We start from the raw sequence: 22,376 nt of genomic DNA, 5'->3' as shown, positions 1-22,376 counted from the left end.
GGACCAGTAATCTAGCCTTAATCTACAACCAGTACACTCACTGTTGTTGTTAAAGAGTATTAAATGAAATATCTGAAAAATTACAAACCTGAGCGCTACTGTTTCTGCAGAGTTTCTTGTAGATCTGATCTATAGCTACTGACACATGTTCAAAACACTGACTGAACAGCTCGTATCTCTTTTTCTTCACCTTCTCAAATTCTTGCCTACATAATCTGGCTTCTGTCCTACAAGTCTCAAACACTGTAAAAGGATAATTGAACTAGCTTTAACAGAACATATCACTAAAATATTGGGAGTTAATTTTATAGGGTAGAATCCAATTAATGTCCTTGCATTCAAGGAAGAGCTTTTTCTGGTGGATGCCTCTGCTAATGTAAGAACATAGATAGGTGATTTACGCCATACTCAAATTCGTTTCAGACAGTTGCCACCCTCCAGCAGAGGGTTGAAGGTGGTGTGGAGAGCTGCAGGTGGAAGAATGAATTAGCAAAAACCAACCCTTCTCCTTTTCCGCTGAATCAAAAGTCCCTCCATGAGAGCAAAGGTCACCAGCTGGATTCTACCCACAATTTCCTACCAACTTCAGTAAACAAACACAAGAAAACAGTATTTATGCAGATGTTATTTTGCAACAGAAAGCCACTTTTCTCAACATACAAGTTTGTGCTGTACAAGTCCAGGTTCTTGCAATTTAAAAAGTGAACATTCTCAGTGAACAATATATGTTTGCAGTGCTATTTAAATTCAAACTTTACTGCAGCTTATGTGGCCCATTTATCTATCTGTGTATGGTGGAAAATTGAATTGCTTCACAGTTTTATGGAAAGAAAGAAAAATCCTTGCAAATGTCTATACTTTTGATGGAACACTGGATTTACTAGGATGTTCTCTTTCTTCAGTATCTCTACATCTATTGCCCTAAAGGGACAAATAAAAATGAACATCCTTGCAAAAATTGCCATTAAAGCATAGATTCTGACATACGGCCCCTTCACCTGCAAGTTCCAGTGTGGGAGAGAGTTGTGGGGCCTGAGAAGGCAGCACTGTCCTCCCAGCCCCGCAAGCCCTTTGGGGCAACCAGGATGTGCAGTGCCAGGATGTTGGTCAAGCCTTGCGGGCCTGATAGGTAACTCTTGGGATGGATGGAAGCTTTGAGTCATCACGGGAGGGACAAAGAAGAGTATCTTACAAGGAAAGGGATTTTGTGAGGGTTGAGAAACATTTCAGGCAAGGCCTATGTTACTCGGACTTCTGACACCTGAGGTGTATATTTTTAGGAGCCACCATGCTTTTGTGATTATAATGTTTTTTAAAAACTATTTGGAAGTTTTTAAATATTGTAACCAAGAGCTGTTTTCAGGTCCCTAAAGTGATATCTCAAGAAGGGGGGGGGGGGAGGCCGGCCGGCCAACGACGATTACTTTCTTGGAATATTGCCTAAAGGATCTTGTGGTGGATCTAGACACAGAAAAAAAATGCTATAAATGTCAGAAATTAGATCATTATAACAAAATACAGTGGTGCCTCGCAAGACGAAATTAATTCGTTCCGCAAGTTTTTTCTTCTTGCGAGTTTTTCGTCTTGCGATGCACGGTTTCCCATAGGAATGCATTGAAAATCAATTAATGCGTTCCTAGGGAAACCAACTTCAGACCAGGTCCGGGGACAGTCTGTCCCCCGACCTCTTCTGAAGGCTGGGGGGGGGGGGGACAAGGGCTTTTCTTCCCACCCCCAGCATTTTAAAAAACCCCGGGACAGCGGAGGGCTTCTCCGCTGTCCGGGGCGATCTTAAAATGCTGGCGGGCGGCATTTTAAAATCGCCCCGGGACAGCGGAGGGCTTCTCCGCTGTCCGGGGCGATTTAAAAGCCCCTGGGAAGGCAGGCAGGGGGAACAAAGACTTTTGCCCCCCGCCAGCCTTCAGAAGAGGTCCTGGACCTCTTCTGAAGGCTGGCGGGGGCGAAAGTCTTTGCTCCCCCCCGCCTGCCTTCAAAAGCTGTCTGGCCAAGGCTTCGCGGACCTCTCCGCAAGCAGCGACAGCGCTGCCGCTGCTGGCGGAGAGTTGCCGGCATGCCGAAGCCTGCGCGCGCTGACATCAGCGCGCCCAGGCTTCGCGGACCTCTCCGCCAGCAGCGGCAGCGCTGCCGCTGCTGGCGGAGAGTTGCCGGCATGCCGAAGCCTGCGCGCGCTGACATCAGCGCGCCCAGGCTTCGCGGATCTCTCCTGCCTTCAAAAGCCGTCCGGGATAGCGGGAAGCGCTTCCCTGCTATCCCGGACTGCTTTTAAAATGCTGGCGCTGGGGAGCAAAGCCTTTCGGCCCCCGCCAGCCTTCCTGGACCTCTTCTGAAGGCCGGAGGGGGGGAAAAGGCTTTGCTCCCCACCGCTAGCATTTAAAAGAGGTCCCCGGAGATTTCTCTATGGGCTTTCGTCTTGCGAAGCAAGACCATAGGGAAATTCGTTTTGCGAAGCGCCTCCAAAACGGAAAACCCTTTCGTCTAGCGGGTTTTCCGTCTTGCGAGGCGTTCGTCTTGCGGGGTACCACTGTAAAATAAAAAACCCTTTAGAAAAACACATATATTTCCTGCTCTCTGGCGCCATCTGGTGTTGCATGTTTATAGCGCATGTGGTATCCTTGCTTGATGCAAATAATGGTGACAACTTGCCAGGCAGAACAGTAAGGTCCATAGGGGATGGGATGGGGACGGCCCAGCAGGTTTGGGAGCATGTGCTGAAGGGACCTGCTCATAACCTAACCATATGCTCAAGTACAGGGCTTCCGCAGAGGAAAAAGGCCCCAACAGATAGTCCAGCAGGACAAACAGCCAAGTCACTTCTCTTGGGGAGAAAGAGAGAAGGAAGAGGAGGCCTCCAGCCCACCTTTCAAATATTTTATCTCAATTACTTATTGAAGGCAAACTATAAATAAAAGTTGTGGCTGATTTTTAATCTAAGACATCTGTTCGCCTCTTTCCTATCAACTGCTAGGACATTTTGAAAGACTTGCAATAAGGTAATAAATTGGGATGGAAGTGCGTTGTGGGGTGATCAGACAGCCACAAGGGCACCCAAACAATCTGGGTTTACAGAAACACCTTTATCACTACTACTATCAGAATCACAGAATCGTTTTATTGTTAATTTTACTAATTAAAAAGGTTCAATATTACCATCAACCGATTCTTGAAATCTGCCTGTAACAACATGTAATCTCTCAAGAGCTCTCATATTCGGTGCTGCTGTTTTTGACAGAACATTTTCTCTAGATGCTATTTCCTGCTGAAGTTTTGTTAGGTGAGTCTCAATATCTTTGTCGGAGCGCAAGTCCTAGATGTAAAATGAAATAAAGAAGTATAAAAACAATGAATAATGGTATTGGGTTATTAAAAATTGCCTCAAAGTCTTAAAAGAAAAGACAAGGAGGGGGGAGGTAATGTCCACACCAGAGGAACTTGCTGCAGTTGCAACATTTTGATTGTCCCTGTGGGGCTGCAAGTGCCATGCTTATTCCTCGTGGCCTTATGGACTCAGATTGACCTTCTTAGAGCATACACAGTCCATCAGATGGATACTGCCATCTATCACCCACAAGCAGGAACGGCAGAGTTTAGGAAGTATGATTTTTAAGGTACTGGTACTGACACAATATCGAATCCCCGCGGCGGGGTGAGCTCCCGTCGTTCGGTCCCAGCTCCTGCCCACCTAGCAGTTCGAAAGCACCCCTAAGTGCAAGTAAATAAATAGGTACCGCTTTATAGCGGGAAGGTAAACAGCGTTTCTGTGTGCTGCTCTGGTGCCGGTTCGCCAGAGCAGCTTCGTCACGCTGGCCACGTGACCCGGAAGTGTCTGCGGACAGCGCTGGCTCCCGGCCTCTAGAGTGAGATGAGCGCACAACCCTAGAGTCGGACACGACTGGCCCGTACGGGCAGGGGTACCTTTACCTTTTACTGACACAATAAGGAAAACACACTAGAACGAAAAACATGTTTTAAAAAGGCTTTCAGGAAAGGTCTGGGTGCAAAAGCTACTAAGAGAAGAAAAGGAACTGCTGTGGCTTAGGAGAGCAGGTGTGGGGAAGAGACTGAAAACATTTGCTCACATACCACAACTACCATTGAATAAAATTAAACTTGGGGATTCACTTCAGGTGGGGAAGCTGAGGGGCCAGGAAACAAACAAAACACCAAACCACTGGGCCAAGTAGCCAAGCGGATGTGAGGAGATGTGTGAAGAAAAAATTAAAATACTGTCAGGAAAAAACAATAACCCAAACCACTCAAAACTCACCATAATGAACAAGCAAGCAAGCAAGCAGGGAAGGAAGGGGAAGATAAATCACCCAAGATGTGAGGCTAGTCATGAGCAATGAAAGGCAAAACCATCTGGACAGGACGCAGGAAACTGACCAGGGTCTCTACACCGGGAGGAAATCTACTTCCCCAACTCTGCAATTCCTGACAGTGGATGGCAGATGGCAGTAACTATCCATCTGAGGGACTAAAGAATTCAGGGAGAATTTGGTTCAGGCAACAAACCTGATATAGCTGTGAATACCTACAAACAACAATAGTCTCAACACAGTATGCAGTGTCTGTAATGCAGAATGAATGCAGAACTAATTTCTTTTCTTTCTTATTAATATCCCACCTTTCTTCCAAGGAGCTCAAGGTGGCACACACAATTCTCCCCATTTTTCCCTCACCACAAACTTATGAAATGCAGAAGCACTCATCTCAACAGCTAGCTGTGCTATGAAGTGCAGACTGCATAAGCTGTGGGAGAATGTCCCCCACATGCTGATGAAAACCACCCTTCTCCCTGAAGCTGCTTCTGTCTGTGGGAGGGAAGCTTCAATGGGCGTCCATGAAAGATTCCCTCCGTGGTTAATAGCAGCAGAAAGCAGTTCAGTGGTCCTGCACACCACAGGATGGACAGTCTCTGGGGTGATTGATTGCAGTCCTGCTTACGGAGCAAGTTGCATGCGGCAGAGAATATCTAAGGAATCATGGTAGCCAGATGTTCCTTTTAACCACATTAGCCAGGCAAACGGAAAATAAACTGTGGAACTAAGCTCATGAAAACATGCTTTCATGCACAATATTAAAATGGAGATCTTCTCTTACCATTAGCTCTTTTGCAAGATTGCTATAGTCTACATGAATTGCCTCTTCTCTTTCATAGATATCAGCCGTCATTTCTGTAGTTTCAGTATCAGATCCCAGCTGTAACAAACAGCCAGCAAAATTAATGGAGATACATAATACTTAAAACTGAAAAACCCCAAACAGCAGCAGCAGCAGCATTTGCTTCTCTCTCCTCTCCCACCCTTCTACTAATGGTTAAGGTACTGTTCACTTCTTCATGAAAACCAGTGGTGCCTCAATTTTATCCAGCCTCCTAGTCATATCTTTCTACACATTTGCCCTTTTTGAGGGGCAGGAGCATCAATTGTTAAATATACATCCTAGCATCTGAATAAAATAGCATTGGATTCGGGGGGGAAACACCCATCGGGAAGACATCTTTGCAGTTCTGGTTCTCTCTGTGCTCTCTCAGTGTTAGCTCTTCTAAAAATTTGGTACTTGCCACCAGATAAAACTCTAGTTCAGTGTTTCCCAAATTCGGCCCTCCAGATGTTTTTGGACCACAGTTCCCATCATCTCTGACCACTGGTCCTGCTAGCTAGGGATGATGGGAGCTGTGGTCAAAAAATGGCTGGAGACCCAAGTTTGGAAAACACTACTCTAGTTAGATCAAGGTCTGGCAGACCTTATTTATGCACAAACTCCACAACTGTATTAAATTATTTAATATGCCACAAAACCTACCTCTATTTCACTAATGTCATCCAAAGATCCCAAAAGAAGTCCGATCTTTAAGTCCTGGAGTTTGCAATCAAGAAAGGTATTATGCCTTTCTAACTTTTTCTGTTCCAGAGAGGTCTCGATTGCAATACCTTCCTTTTGCAACTTTGCCAACTCTCTGCCACCAAAAAGCAAGAACACAGAAAACATAACACTGATATTTCAGCTACTGAAGGTTTAAAATTTATATAAGAATAGTTTGTATATTATATTATTAATTTAGACTTAATACCTGGGTTTAGAAACACACGAGATAGTACTTTTGAACCACACTTCAAGCTTAAGTTTCTAACCCAAATACAAAGTATCTCAATCCATTCTAGAAATCAATTACTTCCCCATCAAATTCAGCTTGCTTGCTTGCTTTCAGTGACATGTGTAAGCAGACACAAGTAACTGGGAAAGATTTGCATGCCCTCTTTCAAAGATAGAAACAGTTTTGTATCCAAGTCATTTACACATTTGCTCTTGCCACTTTTTTACCATCCAAAGGCACCCTGCGGTGCTGATCCAACGAGCACCATAGCTGAACATGTGCACATCGGCTTCTGGATCTCTTAACCTGCTCTGTACCACCAATTCATGAGTGGCCTGTCAGGCTGCAATGAAGATGGTATTGGAGACACCCTGTTGTACACAAAGAACCTCTCCATCACAAACCTTCGGATCTAGGTCATAGCAGTTGTACGGAATTGTACTATCTTAGCAAATATACAATGCTCAACTTAAATGTTCCTGTTCACACAAATTAGTGAGAGAAGTTTCAGTTATCTGGAGTTCCTCCTCCCACAAATCACTTACCTATTCTAAACACAACCTTACCTTATTAGAGTTAGCAATGCCTTCCTTGATTCCTCAACTTGATTCTGTGCTTCTGCAACATCAGCCTTATTAACATTCCACCTTTCCTTCAGCTGTTGCAGTTCCACCGTAACTTCCTCGACCATTTGTAAAAAGTTTTTCTCATCCTATGTACGAAAAGTATTTATAAAGTATAATAGCCTCATGGTAATCTTATCCAGACAAGGTAGTCAGATACCTATTGGTAGAGATGGAACACTCTAATATCTCTGTGTTGGGTTGATCTACATGGATTTCCCCCTCCTAATTGCCATCTCACTCCTTAATCTTAGTTACATTTATATGTTCATATATTATAGACATGCAATGTGCGCATAGTGCAAAATGCCTAGAAAAGGAGGTCTTCTAAAATAATTAAACCAATTTCTTTGTGAAGTAAATGACTGTAACCAAATCTGATTATTATATTACTTTAAGAAATTTTATGCACTGCTTGATTGTAGTGAAAACTTGAAAAGCTGGATATAAATTATTGTAACAAACCATTGGTTACCTTTTTCAGGCTAATAATATAAGCTTCATCTTTGCAAATATTCTCCTTTAACATGTTATTCTTCTTCACCGCCTTGTCTACCAGGCTGCAAATATACTCAAGCTGAGCACTCAGTCGTGTCTTCTGGTTTTCAAACTGAAACCTGAACAGACACAATACAGTAATATGTTAAGATGGAGACAGCAATGTTTTCCTGTCAAGGGCCATTACATCCCTCAGAAGTAATGTCAAGGGATCTGTGTTGACTGTGGGAGGGCCAAAGTCAACAGTGGGCAGGGACAGAGTCAGAAGTGTGGGGGGCACCCACTTTCTCTCTCTATTTCTGGCACACCTATTTTTCTCTTGCCCCTTCTTCCTCTCTACCCAGCAGACTGCCAGGGGAGGGACAGATCACACTTGCTAAAAGGCTGAACTGATCAGTTGCAGAGGGGTGGGCGTCCATGTGGCTTTAGGCTGCCCTCTAAATGCAAGGTAAAAAACAAGTTATTATTTAATCATAACAACAATAAAGTGGCATCAGAATGCATGGCGCTTTGCAGTGTAGATCCCCCAAAGCTTACAATCTAATCTTCAATCCAAGGGAAGCAACCAAGGAAGCAAAAGGTATTGGAATCAGGGGTAAATAAGGAAGCAACATATAAAAACATTACATGCAAACATCCCTATTGGTAGGGATAGGATAGGCAAAACCGCTTTGGAAAAGAATAAAGCTAGTGACAATTCCTCTCCCCCAATGTCCTTGCATCCCCAGGGAGTAGCAAATGCAGGCTGGCGAGGGCATTCTATAGTTCTGACCTCAATTTAACAATAAAATAATCATCATATGATGATAGCTGAACAATATCTTAGGACAGAGACATTAAGTATGTATGTATACAGAAAACGGAGGAATTCTGATTACAGAATGATGTTACAAAACATCACTACTATTCACTTCTGAATAGTTACCTCTTCTTGTCAATTTCTTCCTGCTCTTGCAAATGTTCTTTTTCATATACACGAATATTGTCTACTCCAATCTCTGCACAGAAGTCACTGAAAACATTGTCTTCCACCTATTGCAACAACCCCCCACCAAGAAGGCAATTAAATATAATTCATTAAAAGGGGGGTCTTCAACTCTCTAGCCCCTCTATGCTCCCCACCTAAATAACTGTCCCCATCCCATGGTTCTTATCGGCACTGGGAAGAAAATTCCCTTTGGCAATTCCCTTTGGAGCAAGTGGGAGCTCTTCTCCCAATGCAAATATGGGGGTTGGGAGGAGAGATCTGGATCAGGACAATGGTGGAAGAAAAAGGTTAAATTGCCTACCCTTCAGCATAGCTCCTTTTTACCTGGTTTTATTCACACACACACACACACTTGCTAACTGCATGAACAGCATCACATCTAGTTTGGCCTGAACTGTTACAGAAATTGGTGTTTGGTTAAAAGTGTTTCAAATTTTTTTTGTAATAGAAATGAAGTGCTGGTGCCCATTTTGAAGATTTCCTTTCTGTTAAAGAATTAACATAATTATTATACAGGGGCAAATGCCAGAGAGAAGTAAAGGCAGCACTGGAAATTCTGTAGAACATATTTCCAAGAACAAGTCAAGGACTTCTTCAGGGACACCATCAGTTCTTAGAGAGCTGAACCTTGATTGCTATCTATGGCAGCAACAGCGGACCTGCCTTCCTTACAATACTGGTTCAATTTAAATGAAACCTAAGATCAGGGTTCTTACTAAACTGTGCAGGGTTCCCATAAAGGGTTGTAAGTTGTCAAAGAATTACCTAAATAAATTGGCAAGCTGTATCTTAACCTCTGAAAGATGGATCTTTGACATTAGACCATCATTGTGCCCTTTTTTCCAGATGCCAGAAAATTATTTGAACACTTTTCTATGTTTTTGTTATTAACAACGTTAAAATTTATTTTAACTGAGCTTTATGTCCTCTATAGCTTTTGGATATGAAAGTGTTTTGTTGAGCTTTTGAACCCCCTCTCCCTGGGTTATGTACATAGCCAGGATACATTTTATTTTGTAAACTATTAATCTGTGGTCTGAGTGAACATGAAGTCTGCAAAGGCCTTTGGCTATATGCACTAAGTTTATTACAAGTGTAAAAGCAGGTCTGGAGGTTTCCCCTTAGATCAGTGGGTTTCAGAAGCAGCCGCACAAGGAACACACATCTACAACCAATTGCCGTAAGACATCCATTCTATGATTCTATATGCTGCCATGAATGAAAATCTTATACCTCATTAATTTTCTTTTGGAGTTCATCCATTTTAACAGCTCTTTGTAAAACTCCTTCATTCAACATCACATGTTCTGACTGGCTATTTAATAGTACACTTTCCAGCATAGATTTTTCCTAAATACAAATAAATATGAACAGTCTTTAAAAACAATGGAGAACTAGTCTCGCTGTTTCAATTATTTGTGTTGTGATGATATTTTATTCTGGAACCACACAATTGTACTGCAAATGTAACTATCAGAACATAGGTAGCTAACCTGCAGTCCAATGGCTGCATTTTGTACCCAAAACCATTTTTGGTGAGGCCTCCCCTAAAACTGCTCTATGGGTTCCCCACTATGAGACCATGAGGCCAAAAAAGGCTTTTTGTGAGGCCTTCCATTTTTCTTTTTTAAACATTTAATGATTTTAATGATATTAATTATTAGAAATAATTTGTTACTGCTGTAACTGGTTCCTGCTGTAGCTGGTGACAGCAACATGTTTGAGGCCAGACAAATCCAACCTAAATTTCTCAATTTACAAAATAATTTAAAATTTAAAGAAATTGTTTTATTGACTCCTTCCAAAGGTAAACTTCACTATGCTACCATGATGACAGAAGTTTTTTGCGTCCTCCCCACCCTCCCAATATTTGTCCTTTATAAACAAAATTGACAAAAATGTGGTTGCACTCACTTTTAAACTGTGGCCCCTGGATGACTGATCAAGGGCAATGCAGTCCTTGGCACAATAAAAAAGTAAGCCAGTCCGGAGATCAGAAGAAGCCACCCCCCACTCCAACACCCAAACACAAAAAGGCCAACGTTTAGTTTCCTGTTCATCTAAATGCAGACTTCATGTTTAGAGTATAAAAGTATAAAAATGAAAGTCTCCCAATAGAAACATTCCCTCCTAAATTATGGGTTTAAAAAAAAATATTACTTCTATTTCTTCAATGGGTAAAGGAAAAACCTCAATCATGTTACCATTTAAGATGTCCTAGTTAAAACCAAAAAGCAAGTCATTTTGCCCAGACAAGGAAAACAGCCACCTGAGAGTTTAATATTACCTTATAGAAATTAGCAATATGGTTTTTTTTAATAACTTCTAGTTCATTTTGCGAATATTTATGTCGTGTTTGAATTCCTTGGCACTGAGCTTGCAACTGCTTTAAATCAGCCTCTTTGCGCTTGATTTTCATCAAGTCCTAAGTATAGGAGAGAAATCTGATTTAGTTTGCATTTAGAGGGAAACCTACCTAAATCACACTTTCTATAACAAATTTGCGGTGCAGTTCTCCAGCCGGGTAATATGTACAAGAATGTATTTATTTGGGGAAGCTATGCATTGAAATGCATGCATTAGTGAAAATAACAAAAAAAGGCATATTATTATGGGAAATTGCATTTCAAAAACGTGTTCATTAGGTGAAAAATTGAATCAATTCATCAAAAGTTGAATTGTTCCTTTTACAGTATTACAGTAATGATATTAGGATACTTTGGCACCTTAAATTTAGGTTATGGGCCCAACAACGGAATGTCTAGGCACGCTTTTTAAAAACAAAAATACAAAGCTGAAAAAGAATGAACTACAGCTAAAATATTATGTTCATTTCAAATGATCTAGTCCTCATCTGCAAAAAACAAAGCCATGCTTCCCCTGCCAGCCCCCTTCATATTCTGAAGAGGGTCTCTTCTCCAGTCTTCAGAGAGTGGCTGGAAGTGGGGAGGCAGAAAAAGGTCCTCCTTGCCTTCCATTCTGTAGTTTGTGGCAAAACGCACCTAGAACAATGGGAGTTTCAAGCACTGATACTGTTGGACATAATTTCCATAGCTTTACCTTTAGTTCATTCATCAGCTTCTCTCTCTGCTCTTTAAGTTCATTCACCTCCTTTTCATCCCAGTATCTAGCTTTCTTTTTCAAATCACTTGAGCCACCAGAGATTACACCAGATTTCAAAAATAAAGTTCCATCCAGAGCCACTGTCTGAAAATTAAACACTTTTTTCTGAATTGAGCAATATTACTAGAGGGCAATTAGGCATAAGTATACTAACAATTCCTGGACTGAGGTGAGGGCAAGTATATTCGGGGGGGGGGGGAGATTCCAAACTAGCTATATTCAAATCAATTTTGTCTTCCAATAAAACACAGAGAAACGGGACATAAAACCAGTGAAATAGTTCAGGATTAAGACAATTATATAATACAGTGTGTATCTGACTATCCTGTATCTTGGATGAAAGGTAGTATATGTGATAACCTCTGGCTAGCTTAAACCTAACCAGAACCTCTGGCTGGTCTCATATAACAGCAATTTTAAAAGACCTGCACTGGATGCCAATTGTCTTATGAGCCTGGTGTGTATGGTGACTTTTAAGCTCTGAAGGTTCCTATTTTACCCATTCAGTGGGACAATGTTTAACTTCCGTAGCTAATGTGTCATTAGATTATAAACTCTGTTCCAGCTCCTGCCAACCTAGCATTATATTTTATATAAGACTTTATTTTAATTTAAAACAGCAATAAAAACAGTAGCTATAACAAAATAATCAAAATAGATAAAACTAACAAATTTTCAAAAGCAAATGTTCAGAGGACCACCAGTGTTACCATGTCAGGGGGAAGTGTTTTAGTCTAGCCTATTTTAGCTGTATAAAAGGTTTCTGGCACTGGCTGGCATTTCAACTGATACAGTTCTGGAAAAGATGTGCTACATGATTCTTCTGAGCATGTAGCTTGAGTGTTTAAAAGCCAACAGGAAGTCTTATTTCAAAAGTGAGGTTCTTTGTGCTTACTTTAAGTCGGTATGGTCCTTCAAATGCTATTTGTCTTGCTTCCTGTACTGTTTCACATACTAAACCGTTCCCACAAACAAACTGAATTACTTTCTTCAGTGCAGGAAACGATGTCTGTATAACATCAATCATCATTTTAGTTCCTTTTATCTCTCTCAACTGTTCATTGATTGGTTCTACCTAAATAAAAATGTTTAGAAAAGGTTACTTAAATACAATGAAAGAGCCTGTAACAAAGATTACAAGTATCCTATCAGATTTTGTTTCTAACATACGAAACATGCTTTCAGACACTCATAAATTAATAAAGCAATATTAATTGGGCCCAAAAGGAGCCACAGAGAGACCAAGTATACAAACCTAGACACTTTAATTGTTGTACAAAATCTTCTAAGACTACAGTCACATCTTACAAAATATTTTTAAAGCAAATTTAAACTAATAAAATTTCTTAGATGTCAAAGTAACCCCCAATCAGCTTTGTGAATAAAAAACTAATAATATACTTTTAATAAAAGTGTACCTTAAGGTAATCTAAAGGAAGGAAAGTTTCAGCCTCAGCTCTTTGTTCCTTGAGGAAACGAATACATTCTCTAGCTACTTTTTCTGAAGCCACAACAATCGCAACCATATACATGCCAAAAACTTTGGTGACAGCAAGCTGATATTTTTTATGGATAGGGTGACACAAGTCAAGCAGTCTTCCAAACTAAAAACAGAACAGCAATAACGAGCAAACTGATCTTTTGAGTTTGTACAGCACACATTTAATTTTAGCTAATTTCCCATTTTTTCAATTAAAATTGCATTTTTTTCCCTTGATGGAAGCATCCATTTCAAGAGGCATCAGAAAATCTTACAATCTTTCAAGAGGCATCAGAATCTTACAATCCTCATTCTAGAAGCAAATACAGAGCAGTTTTTAAGAGCAGTGAATCCATTATGAAAAGACATTCACTGCATTCTACCTAAATGAACCTTATTTGAGCACATATGAGAACCTACTATGTGGAGCATCTTAGAAACCTCTGGGTATGTTGGTGTATTACTATGGCAATGTTTTATCACACCATTTTTAAATAAACTTGTGATTACTGCTAAAACACTTTCCCAGCTTTAGCTCAGTGAAAAACCACTTGAATGAGAGTCCTAATATCATACTATATGGCTAGCCAATGTGAGGCTTCCAGAAGCTGTGGGACTCAAGCTATTAGCCAGCAAGAAGAAGAAGAAGCGTTTGGATTTGATATCCCGCCTTTCACTCCCCTTCAGGAGTCTCAAAGCGGCTCACATTCTCCTTTCCCTTCCTCCCCCACAACAAACCCTCTGTGAGGTGAGTGGGGCTGAGAGACTTCAGAGAAGTGTGACTGGCCCAAGGTCACCCAGCAGCTGCATGTGGAGGAGCGGGGAAGCGAACCCAGTTCCCCAGATTACGAGACTACCGCTATGGTCAAGGATGATGGGAGCTGCAGTCCATCATCATCATCATCTGGAGGGCATCACTGCCATAATGATAATAATAAAAAGGATTGTTTTATTGCTTAAAAAAATCATTTTGAGCGCAGCCATTGAACACATTGCTAAAAAGACAGTGTCTGCAATGGGTGCGTCAGTGATATTCTAATAATTAAAACACTATTTATTTATTTATTTATTTATTTAAAAGAGGGGTATGGAATGTTTTAGTGATCACTTGTTAAAAATAAAAACATATTTTTAATCTGCAAAGATTAAAGTGAATGAGTGCCAAGAATTAAATTATTGCTCAGGTGAACTGCACCTTCTCCACAGCCTCAATATCATGTTCACCTGTGCTGATGCAACAGACGCAGGAAAAGCACAATACTCCTCCCAACGGTATGGACAGTCAGATACAATGGAAAAACTAGGATTGGCTCCTAGCGTTGTCCACCCATCTCAGAGCAGTTCAGCAGGGAGCTTCCAACTTCCTGCTCCTCGTCCCGCACTGCCAGTTGGAGAAACATTCTTGTGGTTTCATAGTTTCTTTTTGTAAACCAAGTTGAGATTTATTTATTTTTAATCAGGTGGGGTATATATTTTATGAAATAGCTAGCTAGCTACTAGTTTCTCACTTTTAGTGAGAAAAGTTATGTAGCCACCATAGTGCTACTAAAAGTTATGTAGCCACCATAGTGCTACTTTCTTTACCCAGTTAGAAAAATACTGATACTCAAAAATGGTTTGCTAGTTCTCAGTTGCACTTATGTTCAACACTTCTCAGCATTTATCAAGTAGGAAACATGATAAAGACAACCGGCTATTCACAAGGCGAAATTCTCAAGTCTACTGAACACATTAAAATGTAACAATGAGTCCATCTAGTTACCACGTGACCAGGATATAGTCTTTTGAGGCTCTCCAAGTTTTCAGCCCTTGTCTTCTGGCGTTTCCCCTCATGGACATCGATTTTTGCATTATGCAGGTCACTGACAATTTTATTCAGTTCTTCATTTAACTCAGACATTCGTATCTTTGACCTTTCAATTTCATTTGTGAGTGTTACTTCTTCCTGTTTTTTCTCTGCTAAAGATTCACTTCAAACCAAAGCAAAATGGTAAAAAACACAGCCCAATTAGTTTAATGTCAACTAAGCAATACTGCCATGAATCCTGAAGGTCATCCTTCAAGGGAGGATCCCAGTCAAATCAAGAAGGGCTTGAAGTACCTGTCAATCAACAGATTGTCATCACTTTCAGCAGGGATGGGCTCCATTTGGGAGCTGCCGAGAAAAGCCAGTCCTGGCAGGGCTGAATTTAGTGCCAAATAGAAACCCTGCTTGCCAAGGAACAATCAGGATTGCACTTTAAGGCTCTTGGTTGTTCTTACGCAACAGTGTTTTTACCTGACCCCTAGGTAAATGATCTTAGGTGGGGACACTCAGTTACAGGATCTTTATTTACTAAAATTTTACTAAACTAAATTCTTAAGACAAGAATCTCCCATCCCACCCCCACACCTTGCACAATAACCTTCCTGGCTGGGTAGGGCACTTTCTATCCATTACAAAAATGTACATATGTAAGACCAGTAATAATATTATTAATTTATACCCTGCCCATCTGGCTGGGTTTCCCCAGCCACTCTGGGTAGCTCCCAACAGAATATTAAAAACACAATAAAACATCAAACATTAAAAACTTCCCTAAACAGGGCTGCCTTCAGATGTCTTCTACAAGTCAGATAGTTCTTTATTTCCTTGACATCTGACAGGAGGGCGTTCCACAGGGCAGGTGCCACTGCCGAGAAGGCCCTCTGCCTGGTTCCCTGTAACCTCACTTCTCGCAGTCAGGGAACTGCCAGAATGCCCTCGGAGCTGGACCTCAGTATCTGGGCTGAACGATGGGGGTGGAGATGCTCTTTCATTATCCTTTTCACCTCAAGTGGTGTTAGCACCAAAACAACCTTGCTCATACGGATTTATTGGGAGAGAGTATTGTTCTTACTACTGTATTGTCTGTCACTGTCAGGAACTAGGCAGAGTAGGAATGGTGGAGACTACCTCCCCATCCTGACCCTTCAGGGAGGAGGGAGATGGAAGACAGTGTAGATGTGGACAGGCTGCTTGGACGAGTGAAACCGACCACCTGTCTCCTTGATCCTTGCCCATTCTGGCTCATAAAAGCAAGCCGGGAAGGGCTGGGCGATGGGCTCCATGGGGTGATGAATGCTTCCCTCTGTGAGGGAGCCTTCCTAGACCCGCTGAAAGAGGGCAACCAGCCAGGAGCCTCTGACAGTGTCCTGACAGTCACCCTGGGTTCATTTGGGAGAAAACGTAGGATATAAATTTTACATGTATTAAAAATAATATTCCCAGTCAATTTATGAAACTCAGCCCACTCCAGAGCTCTGTGAGTTTACCTGGGTATATGTTTACAGCCAGTTTACATCTCAAAACTATATAGCATACACCTGTAGATTTGCATGCAATGCTCTCCCTTTAATATACTATTTTGACAGCAGGTTTATGGGGAAAACCAAACAAAGAACTATCAAAATATTTTAATCTAATAGCTCATGTTTGTGCAAAAAGTGATATTTTAAATTTAATCAATTTTATAAATACATACACACATGTGCTGCTATACTCTGTCAACTTCTCTATCCGCTTTTCATGATCTTCTATCTGTTCCATAACTTGCTTCATACTTGCCTAAACAAAAACAGAATGTCAAAAGATACTGCTTTATCAAAAAGGAATGTGAAGCTTATCCTTATTCTCTCCCTAGTGGATGGAAGTTATCCAGGGGATGGATTGCTCCTATGACTTACTTCAGAGACAGAGCAAAGCAAAGCACTCTGTACTTAACCCTCCCACCAACTGGAAGAACTTCAGGATGCAGTGCTGCTGAATAAACCATTTTGGGCATAATTTGGCATCCAATCAACCATTAACATGGAATTTTAGAGTTGGAAGAGACCCCGAGGGTAACCTAGTCCAGCCCCCTGCAATGCAGGAATCTCAGCTACAGCATCCATGACAGATGACCATATTAACCCTTCCCCCAAACAGAGCCAATGATTCAGAAGACAATCTATGTAACACTGCCCATTTGTACTGGAAACACATCTTCAGGTCTTCTGGGCTTGAGAGAATCAATGCCACGAACAGTAACAAACTGTCTCTCTTCTACCTCTAAAATGCTAGTGGCTTTAGAATGAAGGATCTCGCTTTGAAAAGTCTGTTAGAGGAAACATTGTGAGTTTGCTAGAAGAAGCTCTCAGAGCCCCAAAGCATTCATTTACCTGAGAGTCTGCCTGGTGGGTCCCTGGTACCCTAAGGCTCTTCAGGTTAGCATCTTTCACAACAGGCAAGTTTCTCCCCCTGTGAAGCTTGTAAGCCTTCTTTTTTCTCTCCCTGGTCTCCCACTTACTTATAAAAAAATTATTAACACACTACTGGACAAGATATAAGCAGATCCACTGTCATACACTGCCTCTGATATCCCTCTCACTAAGTCAGTCCAGGAGAATATCAAGGTTGACAGTATCAAGAGCCACTGAGAGATCAAGCAAAAGTAACAGGGTCTCACTTCCCATGTCCCTCTCACAATAAAGGTCATCCATCAGGGCAACCAAGGCTGATTCAGTTCTGAAACTGGGCCTGAACCCAGACTGTAGTGGATCTAGATAATCAGTCTCATGAAGGAACACCTGCAGTTGTTCAGTCTCCAGCTCCCTTTTCCCCTGAAGGTTGCATCTCTATCCAGCTGCCTTCCTACTACACCATTTTGTTTCCAGAACAATTGAAGTTTCCATCCTCAATTTCCTCAACTCTGCCATGCAAAGATCACTGGAGGACTATTATGTGCTGGGATCTTCATCAATCACTATTCTTTACGGGACTAACTAGATGCAATAGGGAGGGCAGAGAAAAACTGCCTTGGTGCTGTTTGTTAGCGAAACTGAATGCATGAAAATACACTGTTTCTTGAACTGCACAGCAAGTGCAGCATTAACATAGAAATATGAAAACCAAAGGGGCCAACAGGTTGAATACAACTCTTGCCCCAAAATAATCTTTGGTTTGTTATTATTTACAAGTACCTCAACTTCTCTCTGTTTCCGCTGCTCAAATGCCATCTTGTCCTCATCTGCCTTTTGCTCCAAGTGCAGTTTTTTCAGTTGCTGAGTCAATACAGCTACTTTTTTCCTAACTAGTTCTTTCAGCTCCTTATATTTACGTATCTGGACACAAGATCGGACATACATTACCAGGTTGCTTCATAAAAGCTATTTACCAAGTTTATAAAGTGCTCAAGAGCAATCAGTAAAATATTATTCTTTTCTAAAAAAATCCACCATGTAGTAATTTTATAGCTTGAATTTTCCAAATCATTGTCCATTTAAGGTATTTAAAGTTATTTTATTTCTGGTTTTAATTAACTTTTAAAAATAACATGTAGGACTATATGGGATACTAGAAACAAAAAAACCCCAACATCATTTAATATTCTACATACAAAAGATAATGAATATCTACTGCAACAACTTCCTGATTTATGTGGCTAAGAAATAATAATCACTCCAAAATGAATTTCAAAAAATTTAAAATGAAATGGTGAAAACAATGAACCCCTGATGTGTTAAGTATATGTCTAAAGCTACCTAAAGTTAAAGCTTGAGCATTTTTCTGCTTGTTTTGAAATTTACCTGACTTTCTTCCAGCAAAACCTCTCTTCCTCGGTGCAGTGCTTCCTCTTCAACCTTTTTTTCATATGCTTTCCAAGCTTTATCAATATCCATCAGTTCTGTCTCTAGTTCTTTTTTGTTTTCTTCCATCTTAGCCTGTTCTTTCATATGATCTCTTAAATCTTTCTTAGCTGTATCTACTTTTTTTATTTGGTAAGAGGTTCTTTCTTTTGCTTTAATATACTGAGGTCTTTTTTGATTCAGCAAAACTTCCAGAGACCTAAAAAGGGATATATTTTGATCTTTGAACAAAGTACTTTTCAAAGGAATTCAAGAAAGAATTTTGAAAGCCTCCATTAAAGTCATAAACCTTTTTCCAAATAAACATTGGTCCACTTACTTTGAATATGACTTCAAGGTTGGCATAAGGAGACATCCATTTAGTGGGTTACTTTATTCAAATCACCCAGAGATCTACCAGGAAATTCTGCCCAATGCCCATATAAAAAAGCCCACAGCTGGTTAATCTAATATACTGGGACACATCTGATTTCTAAGTACTCAAGGGGGAGGCTCACTCTGATTCTGCTACATCCTTTAACACTGCAGGGAAAGAGGCTGCCTTCTGAGATACTTTGACAGATGCAGAGACGGAAGCTGCCTGGATGGTGCCTTTGCTGGAACTGGTTAAGCAGAGCACATAACCACATTGGAAATGGCCTTGACGATAATCTGGCTCCCTTAACCTCCTCATTGGGTAAATCATTCCCCTGGCCTCTCTCCTTATCTAAGTCATGAGGTGTCTCCTGAGGGAGGCTCTTGAGTCTCAGGAAGAAATGTCTCACTTCTGCCCAGGTCCCTAGGTAGAGAGCTGATAGGTTTAGAAGAACCCTTGCCCTTAACCGGAGTAAGGGGAATCTGGGAATTCATATTCTGAAATGTCAGAAAAGTGGCCCTGGACAGTCCTGTTTTGTGATGGCATAAGGTTGGGTTTCAAGGCTTTGTTCACTCTTCTGTTATGCTAAGAAGCTGGGATTGGCAAGGGAAGGGGTGAAATCAGATTTTAAAAATATATATTGAACTTCTCTGGGATTTTAGCTTCTTAGCAATATCAGTCAGTAAATAGAAACTGAGGCTTTGCATAATCTCCAGATTCAGCAGGCTGGCTCTGGAGAGCTGAAAGAGAATAAATAGAAGCATTCCCACTCAAAGCATTTCACAACATTATAATCCTCACATACCAGCAACACCCATTAGGTGTAGCACAGCATTCTGAGAAATGGGTAAAAACAAACATTTCACAACAATGTTAATTTATGCACTTACTTTATTTCTTTTTCGATCTGCTGCTGTTTTCTATTTAATGCTCCAAGCGCTTTTTTCTTGGCTCCCACTGCATCTTCAGCATGGGAAACAGCAGTTTTGTTAGAATCAATATCCTTGTTTTTTGCAGCCAATTTGCTGTTCAGAAAGTTAATTTTTTGTTCATTGTGATACAGCTTGAACATTTGCAGCTTCTCTCTGCATTCCCTTAACTTGTCAAACATCATCTGGTAATGCTCTGCCTGTAAACAACCAAATCATTAGCAGCTAACCGATATTCAACAGCAATGGATATTGGTAGTTAAAAGTTGCAAGCAAAGCGCCAAACAAAAAACTTGCATTTATTTCAGTTATATTAAATATACATACAATATATATTAGTAATAATTTGTGATTTATAGATGCAACCTATATATTTAAATCCTTAAAGCAGTATTTGTAAATATTAGAAATTTCTTAATAGACATCACTATACCAAGGGTTTCAGTGGTTTTTGTGGGGGGAGGGCAGATGGGTACCACCCTCTGGCCCTGCTGCAGCCCAAGCTCAGAGTGCTGGTTTCCTGCAGGCTGGGTCTCTGTGTGAATCAGAGAAGGAAGGTCTCCTACCCTGATCTCTGCCTCGACTATCTATCAGGGGCATGGCCTAGACATTGTTGTCAACTCTCTCTCCCAGCCTCTATTGTCTTACAACACTCACCACCTTGATACGGACAAAATGTTAGCCACTGGTTAACAGAGTCGGAAAGGAAACATACTCCATTCATAGGTTTTGCCTTCTCCATTGCAATATTATTTGATAATTGTTTAATTATATTATTCTTTAGTTTGTCACAACTGGTTATAGGTGTTGGAGGAATAGGACCAGATCCATAGCAGGGATACACACTTTAAAGCCACATCTAGGTTAAAGACTGGCATGCCTGCCATAAGGGCCACAGTTTCAATCTGCACCAAAGCGGGCCAGAAAGTCTCTTCTGTTCCTTAAAACAGGCATGGCTAACCTTCTTTGGTCCAAGGGCCAGGTCTTCTTATGGTCAAACCTCGGGAAACTATATGCCTGCTGTGGGTATGGCCAATCCACACCCTGACGTGCACACTCCTCCTGCTGCATGCTCAAGGTCCAGCTCTTCTTTACTTACCTTTCACTGTTTGCACTTACGTCCCTTCTGACTGGACAGATTCCATTACCAGGTGGTTGGCTGGCAGGGACAGAAGGAGAAGTGTAGACAGAGGAAGTATGCTGGCTGAAAAAGAAAAGGTGGGCCTGGGAAGCAGGAAAAGCAGCTGCCAGGGAAGCACTGAACAAAGGGGAAGCTAGATCCTTGGGGGAAGGAGGAGGGAAGCAGCAGGTAGGAAGAGGGCTGAGGAGAAACTGGGACAACAGAAAGAGCATTTTATTTTTCTTTCATTTTCTTTTCCTTTTGCCTTAGAAACTACACCACTGCTGATACTGCAGAGCCATTGATTATTTTAGTTGATTATTATTCTACAAGGCAGGCTTAAGCAGTATGTGGACCAAGAACTCCCAGAAGTGCAAGCTGGATTTCGAAGGGGCAGAGGAACCAGAGACCAAATTGCAAACATGCGCTGGATTATGGAGAAAGAAGAGAAGAAGAGTTTGGATTTGATACCCCGCCTTTCACTCCCCTTCAGGAGTCTCAAAGCGACTAACAATCTCCTTTCCCTTCCTCCCCCACAACAAACAACAAACACTCTGTGAGGTGAGTGGGGCTGAGAGACTTCAAAGAAGTGTGACTGGCCCAAGGTCACCCAGCAGCTGCATGTGGAGGAGCGGAGACGCGAACCCGGTTCCCCAGATTACATGACTTAACCACTCTTAACCACTACACCACACTGGCTCTCTAGAAAGCTAGAGAGTTCCAGAAAGACATCTACTTCTGCTTCATTGACTGTGCAAAAGCCTTTGACTGTGTCGACCACAGCAAACTATGGCAAGTTCTTAAAGAAATGGGAGTGCCTGATCACCTCATCTGTCTCCTGAGAAATCTCTATGTGGGACAAGAAGCTACAGTCAGAACTGGATATGGAACAACTGACTGGTTCAAAATTGGGAAAGGAGTACGACAAGGCTGTATATTGTCTCCCTGCTTATTTAACTTATATGCAGAATTCATCATGCGAAAGGCTGGGCTGGATGAATCCCAAGCCAGAATTAAGATCGCCGGAAGAAATATCTTTTTTTAAAAATAATAATAATAATAATTTTTATTAACCGGCCAATCACATCAAATCAAATCACATCACATCAATTCCGAATTACAAAGTCGAATTTTAAATTTTGTTGAGGGAACCCATATTTCAAGATCCGAAGGGGGATTATTATTATTATTATTATTCTGATCGTCTTCTTGCTACTGCGTTAATGTCCAAATCAGTCCAAAGTTCATAATTCTATCCAGACTTATCTTGCTGTTTCCACATCACATCTTGTTCATATATTTTCTCTTTTTTCTTTATGATCTCTTCTGATAGTCTCCTTAAGCTGATAAACACCAATAATAATCCTGTGTGAATTTTTCCATTCTTCCAGTCCTCAAATCAAGATGGTTTCCATATATCATCGCCTTCATAGATAACAGTCGTTCTTAAGTCCCACTGAGGAGTTTCATCCACAATATAAAAACAGCTCTATTTC

At 41.1% G+C, this 22,376-nt stretch overlaps 1 protein-coding gene across 8 annotated transcripts in view; it reads right to left on the bottom strand.

Moving 5' to 3' along the window:
• SMC1B (structural maintenance of chromosomes 1B) overlaps positions 1-22,376 on the bottom strand; it is a 39,180-nt gene that overhangs the window by 5,462 nt on the left and 11,342 nt on the right. For 4 of the 8 annotated variants that reach the window (XM_083503319.1, XM_083503320.1, XM_083503322.1 and 1 more), the window contains exons 6-22: positions 19,722-19,960; positions 18,417-18,675; positions 17,811-17,951; positions 16,334-16,416; positions 14,593-14,800; positions 12,769-12,954; positions 12,246-12,425; positions 11,288-11,434; positions 10,515-10,652; positions 9,461-9,577; positions 8,165-8,271; positions 7,217-7,358; positions 6,685-6,830; positions 5,827-5,980; positions 5,122-5,220; positions 3,169-3,325; positions 89-243 (exon numbers count right to left, since the gene is read on the bottom strand). In XM_083503319.1, the coding sequence (XP_083359445.1) occupies positions 89-243; positions 3,169-3,325; positions 5,122-5,220; positions 5,827-5,980; positions 6,685-6,830; positions 7,217-7,358; positions 8,165-8,271; positions 9,461-9,577; positions 10,515-10,652; positions 11,288-11,434; positions 12,246-12,425; positions 12,769-12,954; positions 14,593-14,800; positions 16,334-16,416; positions 17,811-17,951; positions 18,417-18,675; positions 19,722-19,960 (2,658 nt within the window). The remainder of the gene's footprint in view (positions 1-88; positions 244-3,168; positions 3,326-5,121; positions 5,221-5,826; positions 5,981-6,684; positions 6,831-7,216; positions 7,359-8,164; positions 8,272-9,460; positions 9,578-10,514; positions 10,653-11,287; positions 11,435-12,245; positions 12,426-12,768; positions 12,955-14,592; positions 14,801-16,333; positions 16,417-17,810; positions 17,952-18,416; positions 18,676-19,721; positions 19,961-22,376) is intronic. The other 4 variants (XR_014526257.1, XR_014526258.1, XM_083503323.1 and 1 more) reach the window with 3 other exon arrangements.

The sequence above is a fragment of the Podarcis liolepis genome (assembly GCF_965112155.1).
Source record: "Podarcis liolepis genome assembly, chromosome: 5".
In the NCBI taxonomy this organism is placed as follows: Eukaryota; Metazoa; Chordata; class Lepidosauria; order Squamata; family Lacertidae; genus Podarcis; species Podarcis liolepis.
Note: the sequence above shows the minus strand (reverse complement) of the source record. Positions and strands in the feature narration are given on the sequence as shown.